The 19,993-nt window shown below is 43.2% G+C and overlaps 2 protein-coding genes across 5 annotated transcripts; one reads left to right on the forward strand and one right to left on the reverse strand.

Annotated features, from left to right (window-relative positions):
• Positions 1-1,002: 1,002 nt before the first annotated feature.
• Positions 1,003-9,679, forward strand: msh2 (mutS homolog 2 (E. coli)). The gene is made up of 16 exons (XM_077625423.1): positions 1,003-1,268; positions 1,411-1,559; positions 2,417-2,677; positions 2,950-3,096; positions 3,180-3,329; positions 3,403-3,536; positions 4,418-4,617; positions 5,083-5,192; positions 5,596-5,719; positions 6,077-6,227; positions 6,298-6,395; positions 6,481-6,732; positions 6,970-7,174; positions 7,246-7,493; positions 8,499-8,668; positions 9,419-9,679. The coding sequence occupies exons 1-16, from the start codon at positions 1,061-1,063 to the stop codon at positions 9,593-9,595; spliced, it is 2,784 nt and encodes a 927-aa protein (XP_077481549.1). The 5' UTR covers positions 1,003-1,060; the 3' UTR covers positions 9,596-9,679.
• An 860-nt stretch (positions 9,680-10,539) lies between these two features.
• Positions 10,540-18,613, reverse strand: fbxo11b (F-box protein 11b). Of its 4 annotated transcripts, none has more exons than XM_077625428.1 (22): positions 18,277-18,613; positions 16,171-16,334; positions 16,039-16,099; positions 15,795-15,936; positions 15,591-15,720; positions 15,407-15,490; positions 15,211-15,343; positions 14,997-15,103; positions 14,184-14,295; positions 14,010-14,116; positions 13,808-13,945; positions 13,502-13,719; positions 13,242-13,422; positions 13,049-13,171; positions 12,695-12,780; positions 12,550-12,626; positions 12,334-12,477; positions 12,153-12,263; positions 11,959-12,066; positions 11,779-11,887; positions 11,613-11,711; positions 10,540-11,554 (listed from the first exon to the last, which is right to left on the reverse strand). In XM_077625428.1, the coding sequence occupies exons 1-22, from the start codon at positions 18,362-18,364 to the stop codon at positions 11,425-11,427; spliced, it is 2,652 nt and encodes an 883-aa protein (XP_077481554.1). In that variant the 5' UTR covers positions 18,365-18,613; the 3' UTR covers positions 10,540-11,424. The 4 variants fall into 4 exon arrangements, with proteins under 4 accessions (XP_077481554.1, XP_077481552.1, XP_077481551.1 ...); XM_077625426.1 differs by having other exon boundaries at positions 15,795-15,939; XM_077625425.1 differs by having other exon boundaries at positions 16,018-16,099.
• Between the last annotated feature and the right edge of the window lie 1,380 nt (positions 18,614-19,993).

Here is a 19,993-nt window from a genome sequence, read left to right on the forward strand (position 1 = left end):
GGATTTTTCACAATTTATTTGATCTCAACTCACAACACATTCCTTTCACACATTAATTTCATCTACACTTTCTGAGAATACTGCTGATTTTTCACAAATAAAATCAACAATAGGCATACCGAAAGGCAGAGATAACCGCTATTAACTTGCAATTACTGGCAATATTGTTCAAAACAAAGGAATCCAATGGAAGGGTGTCATATAGGATGACTGATTATTCGCTAATTTAGAAATGGCTTGTCATTAAAAGGGATTTTCGCTAAAATAATGCATGATTTTGATGACTAATTACGTCAGTTAGTACAATAAAAGTCTGTCCGTAGAACACATTAATCATGGCCGCCCAGTGGAAATAATCCTGATTAATACATTGGAAAAACACTAAATTCCATACCTGTCAACCAAAAACTTACAAACACCGTACGACTCGTACGGTGTTTGTAAGGTTTTGGGGGGTTTGTAAGGGGAATCAATAATCATTTATAAGGGCAGTTATCGGCAGAGGTTGACAGGTATGGAATTTAGTAGTTTTTTTTCTGATGTGAGAAAAAATAAAAGCCAGAGTTGACTGGAAGTGACATTTTTTTCAACTCAATGTAAGTATCCCAGCTTTCCCTTTCATGTGATGTCATTAATACCAATTTTCACGTCAATCTATAAACATGTATATTAGCATGGGTGTAACTGACATCCCAAAATGCGCCCAGAAATGTTGCCAACTTTATTGTTTAAACATAATTTACCTCCATTATCAGAGGTGAAAAGAAATTCAAAATTAGCATATACTTATACACTTTGAAAAAATGTTTATGGGTATCGGTTTCAGAAGATGCTAACCTTTTACAAATAAAACAATATTTGTAGACGTATTAAATGTTTTAAAATATACTTTGAGTCGGACCCAAAAGTTAACACTTATGATAATAAAACAGCTTTTTACGCTTTACTTTGAAAATAATTTCATTACTACTTTCGCCCCCTGGCCGCGAGCAATATGGCCGCCACAGGGCCCTGACCTCACTTCCTGTTTACATCGCGTGCAGTGGCGGGAGATTCCAACATGGCGGTGCAGCCGAAGCAGAACCTGTCAATGGACAGCGTGTCCGAAAACGGCTTCGTTAACTTCTTTTTCTCAATGCCGGAGGAGCCGGACACCACTTTCCGCATATTCGACCGCGGCGAGTACTACACGGTGCACGGGAAAGACGCTGCTTTCGCTGCGAAGGAGGTTTTCAAGACGAACGGCGTCATCAAACATTTGGGCTCCGGTAAGATGACTAGCCGCATGCTAATTTAGCTAGGTGATGCTGATGCGTGACTTGAGAAAATGTGTGTTTTTCTTCTTGTATTTACGCCCTAAAGGGTAAATATGTGCGTGAATTCGGAACTTTTACACCTGTTTATATCTAGGGAGTCGTAAATTGGAAAGTGTGGTGCTGAGTAAGCTCAACTTTGAAGCTTTTGTGAGGGACCTGCTTCTGGTGAGGCAGTACCGCGTTGAGGTGTATCGGAACTATGGCAAGAGTAGTAAGGACCATGACTGGAAGATTGAATTCAAGGTTTGTCCTTTTCATTAAAACTTTAAGCCTTCATAAGTCACTCATTTAAATTATTGTCCAACATTGACGACTCTAGACGTCCAATTCGTTTTTACTGTAAGTGGCTAGTAGCGAAAGAGCGCTGCCAACCCTCCCAGTCAAAATGGTAGGACAAAAAAAGAGCATTTGCAGCCGGTCCAACCAGTTTAAATTAATTATATTCATCTATTGTTGTCAATAGCAGGCAATAAGTTAAAAGTAAAACTTCCCTTGTTTTGAAAACATTTGATTTAGTATTTTTCCTTATTTTAAAATTGATTGAAAAAAAAGAAAAACAGTACATATACTCTCATTGATTTTATCTTTATATAATCAAAAAAGCAATTGTTTTCTTAATTTACAATGAATGAGAAAATGTTCTTACTAATACTGCTTTATTTTTTGATCATCCAAAAGGGGTAATTAGATGCTGGAAACTGTCTCTTTGAATTTGTTTTAATTTGGTTTTGATCAACATTTTATTTATTTGTAAAAAAAGATCTGTAAAATAAAAACTAGATGCTCACACAAAAACACAATTATAATTGCTAAAAATGTAGCATAAATCACTCAAAATGTGATGTCTACAAATGAAGATGAAAGTATTTTTTTTTTTTTTTTTTAGATTTTAGGTACCAAAAATAGCCACTTTTCTAATATTGTGTTAAGTACTTGTGCATATTTCTGTTGTCTAATTATCCTTTATTGCTCTTAGTAACATACAATTTTCTATGCTAAGTTATAAACTTGAAACGCAATCTCCAATTCTCCCCAAAACTAATTTTGAATTTTTATTTCCTTGGCTTTACACTTTTTGTGGATCATCGTGGTCCACATAGGCCTCCCCTGGAAATATCACCCAATTTGAGGACATCCTATTTGGCAGCGGCACCGGCGTGGAAGGCTGTGCCGGTGTGGTGGCCGTGCGCATGGCCGCCGGCGTGGTCGGGGTGGGCTATGTGGACGCCGCCCAACGCACCATGGGCATATGCGAGTTTCCCGACAACGAGGTCTTTACCAACCTGGAGTCGTTGCTGGTTCAGGTCGGGCCCAAAGAGTGTCTCCTCGCCCAAGGGGAGAGTGGCAAAAAGCTACGGGAGGTTAGTTTGTCTTTTAAATCTCACAAAAAGTTATCAGGGGGACGTTTTGGTGAAATTTATTGTGAGTCTTGTGATTATCTAGCGTGCATCTCTTTCATGAAACAGCATGGGAATTATGTGTTTCAGCGTTTTTTTTTTTGGCACCCCCCAAAAAATAATCTTAAAGTTGTCAACTAAAGTGGTGCGTGACTCCCTCGAGAAAAAGGACACTTGTGTGTTGCTATCGAGATGATCCACAATGATTTTGCCTAAGGATGTGGGAATTTGAACAGGTGGTGCAGCGCGGGTCCGCGCTTGTCTCGGATAGAAAGCAGGCCGAGTTCAGTAGCAAGAATGTGGTTCTGGACCTTAACAGGCTGCTGAGAGCCAAACGAGGGGAGACGGTGGCCAGCAATACCCTTCCCGAGATCGACAAACAAGTGAGGGAGAGTCGGGGTCCGCTGCGCCGATTTGATGCCCCAACGTATCCACACAGAATGGCAGCTGTAATACTTTTCCTCAGGTGGCCATGTCCTGCTTGGCGGCAGCGGTGCGCTACTTGGAGCTGCTCTCCGATGAGTCCAATTTCAACTCCTTCAGTCTGACCTCTTTGGAGCTGGGTCAGTACATGAGGTTGGACAATGCTGCAGTCAACGCGCTTAACCTCTTCCAGGTCAGTCGCATGACTTTCTCCTGGATTTGACTTAAGCTATGCCCGTTTGACAGATTGGCCCGTTTTTCTGCAGGGTGCACCCGATGACACCAGCGGGGCTCACTCGTTGGCCGGTTTGCTGAACAAGTGTCGCACACCTCAGGGTCAGCGACTGGTCAGCCAGTGGATTAAACAACCGCTCCTGGACAAAACCAAAATAGAAGAGAGGTAATCCGTTTACTGTATTTTTCACACTAAGTCGCACTAGCCAAAGAAAGCAAAATGAAACTGGTGCACATCTGACTAATGATATGTTTTCAGTAACTATGATGATTAATTAATGTATGTGTGTGTGTATATGTGTATATATATATGTATATATATATATATATATATATATATATATATATATATATATATATATATATATATATATATATATATATATATATATATACTGAAAACATATCATTAGTCAGATTATTTATATATATATATAATCTGACTAATGATATGTTTTCAGTATATATATATATCTGCATCTATATCAATCATATATCATCATAGTTACTGAAAACATATCATTAGTCAGATGTGCACCGGATCCCTTTTACTGTTTATTGTGCAATCTGTGACGAATGGGTCGTTTCAATTGTTACATCATTTTTTTCTAATGTATGTGAAGTGCTACTTTAGTCATTGCTGCCTTTTTAGGGGTGTAGGAAGGCGCACCTCCGCCCTTGACTCCAGCATGAGACAGTTCCGCTTCTTGTCTCTTAGCTTAGCTAATACATTTTGTGTGAGTACTATAAAACCCATCTGATCATGTAATTGCGATTGCGTTTGTTAATCGTTTTATGGACAACCAAGTTCTATTTTGTTACTTTGTGAAGGTCAACATTTTAAATGCCTTGTCTTTCACTCAAAAGATAAAAAGGCACCGAATAACCATGGCGAAAAATGTCCTATCAATTTTGACTGAGTGGCCGGGAAGCTGCTGGATTGGACGTTTATTGCGTTCAATGAGTCAAGTTAAGATAGAAAAGTAAAAACTGGCAGTTGCAGCCAATGAGTAAAAAAATGATTTTTTTTCCCACCCTGACATTCAGATTAGATTTAGTGGAGAGTATGGTTTGTGACTTGGAACTGCGCCTGACGTGTCAGAACGGTCTGCTACGACGCTTTCCAGATCTTCAGCGTCTTGCAAAAAAGTTCCACCGCCACAGCGCCACCTTGCAGGACTGCTACCGCGTCTACCAGGCTATTGGCCACATCCCCTCGCTTGTGTCCGCGCTGGAAAAATATTCAGGTACCAAACATATTTGAACTAGCGGAGGGGAGTGTTGAGAGCGATTGTGCGTACAGATAAAATAAAAAAACCCAATGCTTTTCAATCAGCTGCACTCTTCTCATGCTTAATGTGTTGGTCACAGCAATCCCTTTAGTTCCAATTGTCTTTGAAAGTCCTGATTATTGCTCATTTTCTGCTGCTATCACCCCATATTAATTCCTAAAAAACCGGACGTCGGTGTATTATCCTTTATTGTGTGTTTTAACACATCTACGCAATCACCATGTATAGTAAATCTTCAATAATATCATGGAAATCACTCTTGAATTCTTGGTATACAGTAGGTCCCATGATGTCCATTTGAAGAAGTTCTCTGGAAAAAGAATGGAAGGGGGGTGTCTATGTAATTAATGTGACATACATGTTAGAGATTTCATGCATTGCCTTTTACATCCTGTAATTGTGTTTGTGTCCGTTTCCAAGGCAACCATCAGGCGCTGCTCGAAGCAGTTTTCATCTCTCCCCTCAGAGATCTCCAGGGAGATTTCAACAAGTACCAAGAGATGATTGAGACCACCTTGGACATGAACCAGGTGTGGGTTGAACATTTTTCAGGGCCAGTGTGTCAAACCTGCTGTCCGTAGGCCAGATCTGGCCTGACACATCATTTTCTGTGGCCCATGAAAAATAATAATGTTTCTCGCCAAATAACATTTCAGTGGTCCTTTAATAAAATATTTCATCTTAGCTTTTTTCCACAAATAAAATTCTTCCCCGTGTTCAAAAAGGAATTTTTGACTTTTTGACTAGAAATATGCTTAAAACAATTTATTTCACCTATTTAGCTCCAATCCTACAATACAAAGCCATTTTACAGCACTTAACTCATTTCTAATCAGAATCCACTCATTTTAGTACTACCAGCCACTGTAGTTTGAAATGGATTGTAGCTTAAATCAAGGTATGTATGATATTAACTGGACATTGTATGTGTAGATTGATCATCACGAGTTCCTGGTGCGGGCCTCTTTTGACCCCGTGTTGCGTGAGCTGCGAGACAAGATGGACAACTTGGAGAAGAGCATGCAGGCTATCCTCAATGCTGCTGCCAGAGAGCTAGGTGACTGTTCTGAACCCGGTGGCCAGGATTTAATGACGCACGCAAATTTTGTTTTGCTTCAAAAATCCCTCCTGGGTCCTTTTTTTTAGACAACAATCTTCATAATTCACAGATGAACCCTTTGGGCATCAACCATAGTCTTCTCAAACAGAGCTAGTCACTATCTAGTGAAAATTCTTCAGTTTCCAATTTTGCGAACTATATCGGAAATCCCCCAAAAGTCGTAACCTCAGTTTTTTCCAATATTCAACACCTCTACCTCCCAGTTCATCTGGAGTAGACGTCTATCCATGTCAATGGTGTTGAAACATGATTATTCACTGCCAACCCTCCCAGTACCAATCTACTTTGTGTCAGGTTTGGATGCTGGCAAAACAGTCAAGCTAGAGTCGAATAGCATGTTGGGCTTCTACTTGCGCGTGACCTGCAAGGAGGAGAAGAACTTGAGAAACAACAAGAAGTTCACCAGGCTGGATGTGCAGAAAAATGGCGTGCGCTTCACCAACAGGTGTCTGTTTGCGTGTCCGTCCGTGTCTCTGTGTGTACTTTGCCTCTTCTGACCCGCTTGACTTCCTCAGCAAATTGAGTGCACTCAATGAGGACTACACGCGCAGTAGGGAGGAGTATGAGGAGGTGCAGAACACTATCGTCAAGGAGATCATCAACATCAGCTCAGGTGTGCATTAGCTGATATAAGTGAACCACATCACTGTTTAAAAATAACTAAATGGGAATTAATTTTTTTTTCCAACCCCAACTAGGCTACGTGGACCCTCTACAGATGCTAGGTGACGTGATAGCCATGCTGGATGCCGTAATCAGTTTCGCCACGGCATCCGTCTCAGCACCAGTGCCTTATGTGCGCCCACGTCTGCTGCCCGCTGATGCCCCCCGTCGCCTGCAGCTGCGGCAGGCGCGCCACCCCTGCATGGAGACGGACGCCGACGCATCTCGCTTCACCCCCAATGACGTTGAGTTTGTGAAGGGGGATAAGAGCTTCTTTATCGTCACAGGTGTGCACATATCATGTTGTCTTATTTTATTTTTTTTCACTTAAAAAGTAAGTCTTTGTTTTATTGTTTTGGGAAAGAAGGCAAAATAAATTTTTCTTTAATGAATTAAAACAACCTTTATCTTTTAAAAATGTATTTGCCATTTTTTATTTAAAAAAACTAAAAGTAGAAATATTATCTTACATGTAACCAAATTATTCTCAGCTGTTATTCAGGTATTTGACATTTGGTCCTCAGGTCCAAATATGGGCGGAAAGTCCACATTCATTCGGCAGGTGGGCGTGATTGCGTTGATGGCTCAAATTGGCTGCTTCGTCCCATGTGAGGAGGCGGAGCTAAGCATCACCGACAGCATCCTCGCCCGTGTGGGAGCAGGAGACAGTCAGCTGAGGGGAGTGTCTACCTTCATGTCTGAAATGCTGGAGACGGCAGCCATCTTGCGGTAGGACTGCGTCGTGTTTTAGCGATGTCTCGACCCCCATTGGTTTACTTTGATTTAATTCTGCGCCTCAGGTCAGCCACACAAAAATCGCTGGTCATCGTGGATGAGCTGGGCCGTGGCACATCCACATACGACGGCTTTGGCCTCGCGTGGGCCATCGCCGAGCACCTGGTGGCCAACATCGGCTGCTTCTGTCTGTTCGCCACACACTTCCATGAGCTGACGGCTCTGGCGTTAGAGCAGCCCACCGTGCGCAACCTGCACGTGACAGCGCTCACGTCTCACAATAAGATCACCATGCCCTATACAGTCAAACCAGGTCAGTCCATCAAACTTTTCAGACAACCTGAACATAGTCACAGTATGATACTATTTATTCATCAACATGAGATTTAGCATGATTCAATGGGCATGATGGAAAAAGTCCTCCGCCCCAAAAAGAGTATCCAGCCGTTTGCGAAGAATGATGGATTTTTTTTCTTGTAGATGTTGCAATTAAATTAATGGCGAAAAACAGAAATGCTTTTTGAGTAAGAAAGGATCACGTGGCTTCATTCGTGCAGTCATAGACTGTCTTTTATTGAGGCTAGTAAGTAGCGAGATTTTCAACAAAAGCTACGATTTTATGGCAGGGTTCTAAATACGTAAATGATGCGGTCTGAATCATACTGCTCTCCGTGCGTGCGTCATGACGTTGTCATGTGGAAGTAATATGCAAATTGATTAACAACAGAGTGTCACAAATGTCCATAAAAGGGAATAAGGACTAACCATGGGAGTGAGAATTAAACGCGAACTGAATAAGCTCTCACTTTCGAAACATGATTATTCAGCAGCCAACGAGCATAGAGTGACATAAACAATGGTAAGCCTGACCAGAACATTAATTTTTTTTAAGCTAACCCGAGGCCTGGAAGCCCTGATTGTGTTGCGTGATACAGCGCGACAAAGTGCTCGTTACAAAGCTCCCTTCTTCGCACTCGGCCTCCTCGATCGATGCTCCACATGCGGTTAACTGGTGACACTAGATTCCACGGCGGTTAAAGTCGTCACCGCAAGCGCTGCCTTGCGTTTGGCAGGCGCTGCTACTCAGTCCGTACTATAAGGCGTACACACTAAAGTTGACCCCAAAAACAATTTCTTTGTTCAAATCTAAGCTGCACTGGGCTATAGAAAGTGCCCACATTGGGTTATGGGATACTTAGGCCAAAAGACATGTTACTCATTAATTATCCTGTCAAAAACCCTAGTAAATAAGGCGCACTGAACTATAAAGCGCAAATAGTTTGGTTTATAGTCTGAAAATGTCCAATTTTGCTTTTAGGTGTGTGTGACCAGAGTTTTGGAATCCATGTGGCGGAGTTGGCTGGTTTTCCAGCCTCTGTGGTCGCTATGGCCAAGGAGAAGTTCAAGGAGCTGGAGGAGTTTCAGGAACCGCCATCTTCCGCTGAAGTCGACGAGCCCGAAGCAAAGAGGCGACGAAGTGACAAACAGGTAAGCGATAAAGGGAAAATATTTTGGGTGGCACGCAGAAAAGGCTTTGAAAAATACTATTTCATTCCTGTAACATTACAGCATTTATCACTAAGTCAATAAGGTAGTAATGAGTTACAAATGGGAATTTTCCTAACATTTTTAAAATTCCTTACTATACATTTTATGGCAAATTATTAATAGTCACTGTTACACTTGATTTTTTTTTCAGTTTTGACATAACCTGGGTAAATGTTTAATTATTCACAAATACATTGGCTTATATTCTTATAAAAAGCCCTATTTTTTTAACTCATTGGCTGCCATTGGCAGTGATAGTTGTCCAGCTGGACGGTTTGCTGATATTATTACTGCCTACCACTTGATCTATCTTACACAGTAAGAAATGCACAAAAAAGATGAACAATTATTCTCTTATTCGTGCAATAATGCCTTTTGTAACATAATTTAAGAATGCTTCAAAAATGAAAAACAACGATGACAAGCGACTTTAGGGAAAAAGCCTCTTTGTTTTTTTTAATTTTATTACTCTGTTGCAAGCATTACAAAATATTTTCTCTAATAGATAAAGGTTCAATTAAAAACATTTGCGTTATGTCACAATTATAAAAACGACATCGCGATTCGTTGCAAATAATTGAGAGCCTCCAAGCTACTATCGTGTAGAAAGTCCAGCTTTTCATCAAAGCGGCATCAAACCCAAAGCTCAAAAGCGGTATTTCACTCGTCTGGTCCGTCTTCTCCTACCAGGTCGGTGAAAGCTTGATCCAGGAATTTTTGGATGAAGTCAAATCTCTTCCGGCCTCCGCCATGACGGTAGAGGAAGTGAGGACGGCGTTGAAGCGAATGAAGGAGGCGTTGCGTGGGAAAAACAACGCGTACGTAACCGAACTGCTAAATCGCTCGCTTCCGGTCGCCAAGTCGTGATTAAGTCACCTTTTGTGTTGCACGTGCAAGACGAGGTTTATTTTTTGCCAAAACTACTGATTAAAGAGAACACTTGAAATATTACCATTTTTTTTGTGTGGTTTTCAAATGGAACTAACTCCCATGTTTTGGATCGTCATCTGATAGCGTCTGGTATTGTTCAGAAGGCCGGTCCAAATGTGCCTGCGGGCCGTATCCGGCCAGCGGGCCGTAGTTTGGTGACCCCTGTTCTAGGCAGTCCAAAAAATGCTGCTTATTTTTTTACAAAATTGGAAAAAGGTCCATAATTTGCCCCCTATTCATCTTATGTTGTTTTGTACAGTCTGTCAATAAAAACTTTTCAAATTGACATTTCAAATGATTTTCATACAGCCTTTTTAACTGTGACATTCCACCCCAGCAATGTGTTCTGTAAATTATTCAGGCTTCAATCTATTTGCTGCAGCTTAGAAATGTGAAGAAACACTGTGGTGCTGTTTAAGTTGATATATGCCTTGACCCACTTGTAGTTAGGCTGCAGTTTGTCAGTTGACTTTGGACAGGAGGTGGTGTTCCTCATGCAATTAGTGCAAAAATTCATGTCAGATGTTTATTATATATATGCTGGAGGAAGCACCTTTTACCCCAACTCAACCGAACTATAATTTGTTTTGGGTTAAAATGAAAATAGTTTGAAGTAAAATAGCCTTACTGTGCATGGTCTACTTTTTATAGACTTAATATACACATCTTTTTTTGTGATATATTTTTACAAAAAAAATACATTCCTATCCATGGCCTATTTAACAAAAATGCTTTTAAATGAAAAATAGCCTCACTAATAAATGGTATTTTTCTTTTGTTATAAAATGAAAAGTAGTGACCTTCCCATTAATATCAACACACCATAAGGACCTTTCTGTACATTAAATTCAACTCCCAGAACAATAATACCAAAAACACACTTCAGATCTAATAAAGATTTATTTTCTTAGAAATGGCCAGTTTCCTGCTCTTTATCTTCCAAAGAAAGAAAAGATTACCCCTTTTTTAATTCCAACTAGCATCTACATAATGGTTATTGAATACTTCACAATATATTAAGTCTAGATGTTATGATACATGCATACGATTCAGGCTGCATGAGGAGCCACAGTCACCACGATACACTGGGGAGGGAGGGGGAAGCTGCAGATTAACTCTTGGGGATCCAGTAAAAAAAAACAACAACAAACCCTCTCCACAAAACACTGACTGCATCAAACTGTACACACACACACGCGCATTACACACATTTGTACAAGAGTGGGTGGCACCACCTGCCAATCAAGCTGAAACAGAGAGGGTTTCCTTTAGTGTTTAAAATCAGATTCTCTTTCACAGAAAGAAATTGCGAAACTGGCTCACCAAAGAGCATTTGCAGCCATTTAAACGGGCGGGGCAAAAGACAGGACAGGACGCTAACCAAAGAAATAATTATAATATATAATAAAATAAGACATTCAAATACAGTCAGCTTTTTGCTTGGAAATACAAAACTACATGGTAAAGCATGAAATAAAATCCATTGAGCAGAACCTGATTTTTTTTATCCTTTTTTTTTTGTTTTCTTAAAAAAAAGCCGAAGTGCTCCACACACACACAAAAATACTTACACATGCACACACGTGTGAGGAACCTCACTGGTTGAGTCTTTCCTCTGCCTCCCCCTAGTGGAGCTTCGCCGGTTTCAGCGTCTCTATTGGGTTGAAGGCGGGTGAAGGGGGAGCGGCTTCCGCGTGTTACGTGTGCGTGTGCGTCACTTTTTTTGTGTGTGAGATTTGGCGCCGCCGGATGGCCACGCCCTTCGTTCAGTTATGCTGAAGAGTGTTGGACTCGATGGGTGGCGCCGAGTCGTATAAAGTGTCCGTGTCGTGCGTGGGCTCGCCGGCTAATGTGCACGGGTTGGACAGGGTGCCGGCGCCGCAGTCGCAGAAAAACCTGAAATGAATGGGACAATCAATCTTTTGGAGACCCCGCAAATTGAGGTCATCTTTACCGATCGTGCCGTATAAACTCCACGTCGTGCCCCTGGTGGCATTTTTTGATGCAGTTAACGCAGATAGCGTTCCTGTCTGTCGTGTTGCAAGTGTGACACCTGGAAGTAAATGTGAATTTTAAAATTTAAAGTGATACTAGATGGGGGCGTGGGGAGGGATACTTACCGGTAGAAGTCATGCATAGGGTAGCTGGTGTAGCTGGAGATCTTGTAGAGGCACTGACCTCGACTCACCGCTTTCTCAATGGCGTCCTGGTTGTTGTTGATCTTATTATCTGGAAACAATGCTGATTTCAGGATTTTTTTTTCTTTTAATTTGAGGGAAGATTTGGAATCATTTTCTAACCTTTCATTGTGACATTGACACCCGACGCTAGAAAAAGGCCACCGAAACGGTTGTTGAAGATCTGGTTTCCCTCCAGGGTGGCCGTGGCGTGGTTGGTGATTTCAATGCCTGGAATTAAAGATCATTTATTTCTAACAACTGCAGACTATATCCATTGGCAAAAGAGTTAACTCGAGGCCGTCTGTCATTTTCACCTGCAGCGAAACCGTCAAAAATACGGTTCTTGCGTAGGATGGGGTGACTGTTGGTGCTGATGAGGACGCCGGCCTGAGCGTTCCGGAAGATGTCGTTCTCCTCCAGCAGCCCTGGAAATACACACCGTGAGGTCAGTGGCCAACAGGTAAGCAAGCGCTCGGTCCCGCGTCGCTGTCGTACCTCGGCCACCGTTGAATATACAAATCCCGCCATCTCTGCCGTCGTGTATCTTGTTACGCCTCAGCGTGGGGTTGCTGTCCGTCTTAATCCACACGCCCGCCATGGCGTTGTCAAAGATTTCATTATCCTCGATGAAGCCTAGACCTGCCGCACGCACGACATGGTTAGACGTGTTTTGCGCCGAGCTTCCGTGTTAGAAAGGGGGCGCCGCCAAACCTGAGTTGTAGACCAAAATGCCACCATTTTGTCCACCCCATATCTTGTTGCGGCGGATCTTTGGGTTGCTGCCCGTCCTGGCAAAAGACCAAATTGAATTTATACTAAGCGTTTTGTGTACCTTTAAAAGAATAGTTTTGCCTACCGTATTTGTACACCAGAGTACATGTGGTTGTAGATATCGTTGTCCTCCAGCACGCCATGGCCGTTGTCATAGAAATACACACCCACCTACAAGAGAGGAAGCCAAATCATGAAAATAACATTATTTAGCAGCACTACAATTCCATCTTTACCACTATCAAGCAGATAATCCAATGATCACACTGTGAAACAAGAATTCCCATTCCCAAGTACGATTACAATAAAAAGTAATAGAGATATCTAGTGGGGAAGTTGGGTTACTGCATTTTGGTCAGGCTTTCAAAATAAAAACTATAAAATGATACAATTTGGTGGTCATGTGGATTTGACTTAATATCAAATAGATTTACCAGACCTGTTTGCCACTGTGAATACGATTCTTGCGTAGGACGGGGGTGCTCCCCGTCGTCACCCAGACGCCAGCCAGCGTGTTGCTGTACACCTCGTTTTCTTCGATCACCCCTTGACCTTTTTCGTGCTGCCGGTCACAAAATTAAGCGTCAGAATATAAGCACAGCCCCTCCCCTCCCCCAAAACGTGACGTTTACCACGTAGATGCCACCGTGTTGGCCATCATGGATTTTGTTGTGACGCACAATGGGGCAGCTATTGGTCCGGATTTGGATTCCCGCCAGGGCGTTACCGTAGATGTCGTTGCTTTCTATTAGACCCCGCCCATCGCCGAATATGTACACGCCTCCCTGGTTGCCGTTAAAGATGGCGTTGCCTCTGGACGGACACCCACACACAAATAAAAACATTTACTCTCACTGGAACCACTAGGAACAAAATTCTGCGAAGTGCTTACCGTATCGTAGGGTCACTATTCGACGTAATCCACACGCCGGCGAAGTTGTTAGCGTAGATTTTATTCTCTATAAACTGTCCCCGCCCCTTCTCGTGCACATAAATGCCGCCGGTCTGGCCGTGGTGGATCTCGCAGCGGACCACCGTGGGGTTGGCGTACGCCTTCACCTCGAAGCCGGCGATGCGGTTTCGGTGGATGTTGCAGTTTTCGAAGTAGCCCTGAGTGCGCAAACATTCGGACATGAGTCGTTTCAAGTCGGGAGGTCCCGAAGTGGCAATAACGTTGGCTCTGCGTGTCAAAACTCACCATGCCGTGATCAAACGTGAAGACGCCGACGTCTCTCCCGTGGTGGATGTGGTTGCGTCTGATGATGGGGTTGCCGTGGTTCTTCACCCAAATGCCCGCTAGTGCGTTGTTGCTAATTTCGTTGTCTTCGTAAATGCCCTGAATGAAATGACGTGTTAGAAATCTCCCTCTTCCCCACCGCAAGAGCCAAGGGGTGACTTACCTGCGCGTGATCCGTAATGTACAAGCCCACGTTTTCGCAGTCGCTGATGTTGCAGTGCTTTATAGACGGACAGGCTCCCTGGCCGCTCACGCACACGGCAGAGCCGACTGAAACGCAAGACAAATCTGTGTGTAAACCCCTAATTAAATCGAAGCGGGCCAAGTCTCCTTTTACCCGTGCACGTAGAACGTATGATGCAGTGGTCGATGTTGGGACTGCAGTTGACTGTGATTTCCAGACAGTGGTGCGCATTGTGGTGCTGCGCCGATTTGTCGTCGGGGTTAAACTGAGGGGAGAGAGAAGCAAATTTTAGAGTTTAGTCAATAGTGAGTAATCACACCACTAGATTATACTTTTTCTCTACACTTTGGCCCTCATTTTTGTTCTGCCTTGTAATTCCAGTGTTACCCACTAGATTAGACCACATGACTTGATATTATAAATGCTACTTAAAAAAATAAAAATAGTTCTGTTTATTTCTACAGCTATAAATGATCAAAAAGTGGGTAGCATGCAAATATTAATGAATCGTATCATATGAATTAACATTACTGTTGACTAAGTAGCAGTGAATGAGCAATAATGATGTATTCATAAAATGAGCCATATAAATATAAACACTCAAAAGTATTAAATAGATAGAAGTATGAGTATTCAAAATCAATAGATGAATGAGTAATGAGAATTATAATTTTAAAAATTAAGTCATTTCCGTGTAGATGATTTTAATAGTTGACTAATCAAGGATTATTAGTGACTAATCAATTTATATATTAATCACTACAGTCACTATTGAGCGTGCATTCAAAACAAAAATAGCAACAATGAAAATTTGACTAAGAATATTATGAAACTGCCTCATTGTTTACAAATCCCTTATTTTGATTGACTGCATTACCGATTAATCATGCAAGCCTTACTGTAGAGCTACTTTTGGCAATCGCGTAATATGCTCCAAGTTTATCATTCTCCCTATCTAGCACTCACCTTTATAGTCATGTATCCGACATAAGCGTCCTCCGAGCCCTCCATGAAAACAAACGTCGAATCCCTGGTGTTCTCGATGACCACCTTGTCTGCCACTTTCCCGGGTGCTGAGAAGAAGACACGGACGGTTACATTGAAATCTTTCCCCAGCTTGCCATTTAAAACAAATTCTTGGCATTGATCAACATGACTGAAAAAGAATAGAAGAACATACCAGCGCCAATCATGGTGATCGGCGACTCAATGTAAATCCACTCGTCTGTGTAGATGCCGGAGTGAACAAAAATAAGACCCTCAAAGTGGGCTTCCTGGACGCCACCGAGCGCGTCTTCAATGGTGTCGTAGTACTGTAAACAATTCAAGAGATTTCAATATCGGAACGGCATATTCCAGGAGACATTTGGACTCACCAGCATGTTCTCCCTGCCCTTGTACCTTCCCGGGTTGCTGTAAAAGTGCTCGGCAAAGCCCGGTTTGACGTGGGCGCCTTTGTACTGAAACATAAAAGATACTTTTATCAGTACACCAGGGCGTCCCACCAGGCCTATGAAGCACGCAAAGTTGAAAGCTATTCACAGAAGAACAACAACGCACCAGCTGTTGGAAGCTCTCCTTCCACGGGTTGGGGTGTTCGTGTTCCTCGGGGTTGACCTGAAAGAAGCGCCCCGGCTCGGGGTGCATCATGGGACGCGTGTACTCAAATACCTCCATGTAGAGGCGCTTCCTGAAAGGGGCGGTGGGCAAAAATATCAGAAGTCTGGTCCTAACAAAGGCCTCACAACGGGGGCACCCACTCACCAAAGTATAGGGTCGTTAGCGAGCTGGCTAAAGCGCTTACACACGCAAGCCGCCCGGCAGAGGTCCTGCTCCAACAAGTAGGAGAAAATTTTAAGGACCACCTCGTCGGGGAGCTTCTGCTGCAGATATTGTTCTGCTGGGGCTGCTGAAAAAAAAGACAGACGTGTCAAGGAAGGCGGGAGGCATGGCGACACCGGGCGAAATGAAAGTAAAAACCACAAACCTGGCAAGTCGTGGCTCTTACCGGACACGCGCGCCCGCTTGGCCCGATGGCTGAAGGCCTCTGTGGAGGACGTGGACGCTCCCTGCGGATGGAACTCCAGTCAGGAAAGCGTGTCTAGCCTAGAGCGATAGCCGCAGGGCAATGCGGTTTTACCTCCATCAAGCCCTTGCTAGGGCAGGCGGAGGTAGCGGCGGAGGCTGCGGCGCTCCTCTTGGGGAGCAGCGTCTTGCGGCGAAGTTGGTATGGACTGTTCTGAGCTCCTGGACCGGACTCCTCGATTGCCATCTCTGCTGCGGCGGCTGCGGGAGCCTCCTCATCTAAGCACATCAATATATTTACGGCACACATGAGATCAGAAAAGGAGTGGTGCAGAACATTAACTTCAGTAGTGTTTAACTCGCTGACGTCCAATCCCTTTTGACTGGAAAAGTCAAAAGGATTAGACGTCTTAAGCGCCCTCAATGGCGCTACAACATGAGCTTTCACAACCATTCCTCCCAGTTTCAATGAATTTTGAAAGCCATCGTAATCAATGGCAGGCAGCGAGTCATGAATATTCTCTTATTCATTCATTAATAACTATTAAACTAGTTTTTCCTGACAGTTAAACTGAAAAAACAAAAAGGTCAAAAATTAGCATTCATTTTTAGTTAAGGAAATTAAGATAAACTGCAAATATTACTTAAAATTATTTTATTCATTTTTTAAATGCAATGGATTTGTTAAATTTTTTAAAATATGTTAAATATTAATGCTATTTATTTTATGCATTCACCAACTTGATTGTTACTGGGGTCATAAATGACTATATTTCTATCATTCATTTTAATTTTCTTGTAATTAACTTTTAATTAATGATTATTTATTTAGATAATATTTAAGGCTATAGCATGACCCTTGTGAAGCTAAGCAGACTAGAAAATGAAGGCATCAAGATCATATTTAAATAATGATTCCTAAGGAGAAAATAACCACAATATTATATATGTAACCTGGCATCCAGATATCATGACATCAAATTTTGAGTCATGGAGGCCATAAATGTTAATATTCTGTCCTACATTACACAATAATGCAATGTCTATGTAGGAGACTATTGAGCTCCCTTGCAGGTCACAATAGGGGTGTGACAATATACATTGTAATATTTCATATCCCAGTTATCAATATGCTCCTGCAAAGAATCGATACTATATTTTACTCGACTGTCGTATGGTGAGCTACCAGACGTTCCCACCCTACTGGACATGGCATTTTGGTCCACGTAGGTGACACTTGTTTTGTAGCGAATATTGATATTGTGGCTTACATGACCATAAATGGTGAATAATTGCTCTGGAATGGGTTAACAATGACAAATGCAGCAATTTGCCGTGAATACGTTCAGATCCCTTGCAGGGTTGATTGACACTGTCTCATGTGAGCTTAGACAGACAAAGATTGGTCGTGATTGATCATTCCAGGCGGACGCCTGTTTTGGGTTTTATAATATATTTATTTAGCAATGTGATTATGGATGGTGGTACAGTCTTGGGGAGAAAGGGTGGCACATGAGGAGGGGACCCCGATGTCGATGATCCAAAAGCCAAGTGCGTAGCAGGCAAATCCGCGGTGTAAACAAATGCAGCTAGCACCGGCGGCTAGCATGAAAGAACAAGGAAGACGGCCAAAATGACCGTTCAAATCGCCGCACAAAATGGACCCAGTTAAAAGAGCGACAGGGAGAAAAAAAACACCCGTAGCCGCACAGCGCGTTTGGCGCAATGTTGGACGGGCGTCGTCGCCCCGTTGACGGCCCTTTTAATGTTTTGTTCCACCCCAAAGATGGCAGTGCTGCGGGACGCCGCAGATTTACACCCTCGGAATCGTTAGTGACAGCTGGGAATGCGACGCGAGAGCGAACCAAAGGGGTGAAACCATGGCGAGCGTTACCGGAAAGGACAGCCCCCTTTGATACCCCCTACGCAAAACCCAGATAAGAGCTCCGATCGGCGTTCAAGCGTCGGCCGTCTGGCTTCCTACGCATTAGGTTAAGCGGAGACAACCCCCAACCTTCCGCTAGCACGTAGCCTAGCCGCGCCACAGTCATGCGAAACAAAGCCCGGCCTGGCCTAAGCTACACACAACCCAGCCCCGGGCTTTCCTAGTGGGGCCGACTGGCCGATCGTCCGGCCGGCGATCGAGCCCACGTCGGGGTGGGTGGACGAGAGGTGGGTGGGATCCATGCAGGGCTCGAGCACACGTCTTGGTCTGGCTCACCTCTGTCCCCGTTGTTCCGCTCCGGCTGCACCGGGCGCGGCCTCGACACTCGCCTGGGTCTCCGGTTGGTGGCTCTGACGGAGTTCATCTGGGGAGTTGGTCGCTGGTTTAAAAACACAGAGGTGTCCTCGAGCCCAGTCGCGTCTAAATTTAACCCTCAGCCCCACACTGGTTTCCGGGCGGCCTCTCTCCGGTTATAGCGAGAAGACTGCGGCAGAGAACCCGCTGGTATTTGGGGTGTAATTGGCCGTTTTTCTCCGCCGTGTTCCTGCTCTCCCCCCCCGTATCGCCGCTCGGTGCCAGCTCCGTCTCCGTCTGTAGCAGGAGGAGCCATTAACTCACACGGGAAACAATCGCGAGAAAAAAAGAAGAGCCGTAGACACGCCGACCAATCTCGATCGAGCTTTCATGTTCAACTCTCACTCGACGGCCAATCAGGCGACGTTTAACATAGATGCTTCTTGAAGCCTTTGCAAGCAACCAGCCGGCGCACTAACACATTGGCATACATAGACTAAATGTTTCCATTTTATTGCCTTATACTTAAAAAATAAAAATAAAATCAATGCGATACATTTAGACTGCACGCATTGAAATGACGCAGCATGTAGTTGGACTCATCTATCTTCGAGAAAGAGCATACTGCGTCATGCCACTGACTTTAAATCAATAATTTAATTTCCGGAATCCTCTCCAGACAAGTTTTCGTTTTCGAAATTCGTTGAAAATACATTTGGGATTACAAAAAGTAAATGATTATTATTTTTCGTTTTATATTAACATGTTAACAATTCGTCCTAAACGAAGGCGAGGATCACAATCGTGACGTCAACAATTCATCGTGACGTGACGATATAGGTACGTCCAAAAATGTCGCGAGCCGATTATTTATGAATGAATTAATCACCAATGTAATAACATTTCCATTTATTATCTTGCTACGTTGGGAGTACTGAATTTCTATTTCTATTTTTTTTAATGAAACACCACATCGATCAAATTGCAGACTTGTTTTATGATAATTGACCACAAAGGGGCGCTATTTAACATCTGAACACCATAATACAGTACCCAATTGTTATTCATTTATTCATTCATCTTCCATACCGCCCATCCTCAAAAGGGTTGCCGGAGCCTAACCCAACTGTCTTCGGGCGAAAGGCAGACTACACCCTAGACTGGTCGCCAGTCAGTTATAGGGCACACAGAGAGACAGACAACCACTCACACTGCCACCGAGGGGGAATCGAACATAGCACCAAAGTCAGGCGGAAGAACCACTGCATCATCGGGTGGCCCATGGAATTATCAAATGAATAAATCTCTGACAGGACCAAACTGAAAGGCCACAAGATGGCAGTACAGACAAAGTATAAAATACAATTTATATATAGTATGTAAGGGAATCCCACTTTAGACGTTGACACTTTGGGGACATTTAACTTCATCAGTTTGTGTTGCATCTTGCATCTGCAGCCCTGAAATAACCACTCTGTGTGTGTGTGTGTGTGTGTGTGTGTGTGTGTGTGTGTGTGTGTGTGTGTGTGTGTGTGTGTGTGTGTGTGTGTGTGTGTGCGGTGAATGTGTATTAATGCAGCAGCTGCAAAAAAAAGCTGAAATTGCTTGGGTCATTTTGTCCTTGAATGTCTCAGAGGCCTTGAAGCAAAGCTTGGCTTCAAGATAACGTCCGCTCTCACGCACACACATCCCCACGCAT

Source organism: Stigmatopora argus, chromosome 18 (assembly GCF_051989625.1).
Source record: "Stigmatopora argus isolate UIUO_Sarg chromosome 18, RoL_Sarg_1.0, whole genome shotgun sequence".
Lineage (NCBI taxonomy): Eukaryota > Metazoa > Chordata > Actinopteri > Syngnathiformes > Syngnathidae > Stigmatopora > Stigmatopora argus.

Bases quoted from the DNA above. Each gene is read 5' to 3' on its own strand.
- msh2 (XM_077625423.1), top strand. From the start codon at position 1,061: ATGGCGGTGCAGCCGAAGCAGAACCTGTCAATGGACAGCGTGTCCGAA. The intron at 1,269-1,410 runs GTAAGATGACTA...GTTTATATCTAG, and splicing joins CATCAAACATTTGGGCTCCG to GGAGTCGTAAATTGGAAAGT. The intron at 3,537-4,417 runs GTAATCCGTTTA...CCTGACATTCAG, and splicing joins AAAACCAAAATAGAAGAGAG to ATTAGATTTAGTGGAGAGTA.
- fbxo11b (XM_077625424.1), bottom strand. From the start codon at position 18,364: ATGAACTCCGTCAGAGCCACCAACCGGAGACCCAGGCGAGTGTCGAGG. The intron at 16,100-16,170 runs GTAAAACCGCAT...TTCCATCCGCAG, and splicing joins CTAGCAAGGGCTTGATGGAG to GGAGCGTCCACGTCCTCCAC. The intron at 11,555-11,612 runs GTAAAGATGACC...CATTCATTTCAG, and splicing joins GAGTTTATACGGCACGATCG to GTTTTTCTGCGACTGCGGCG.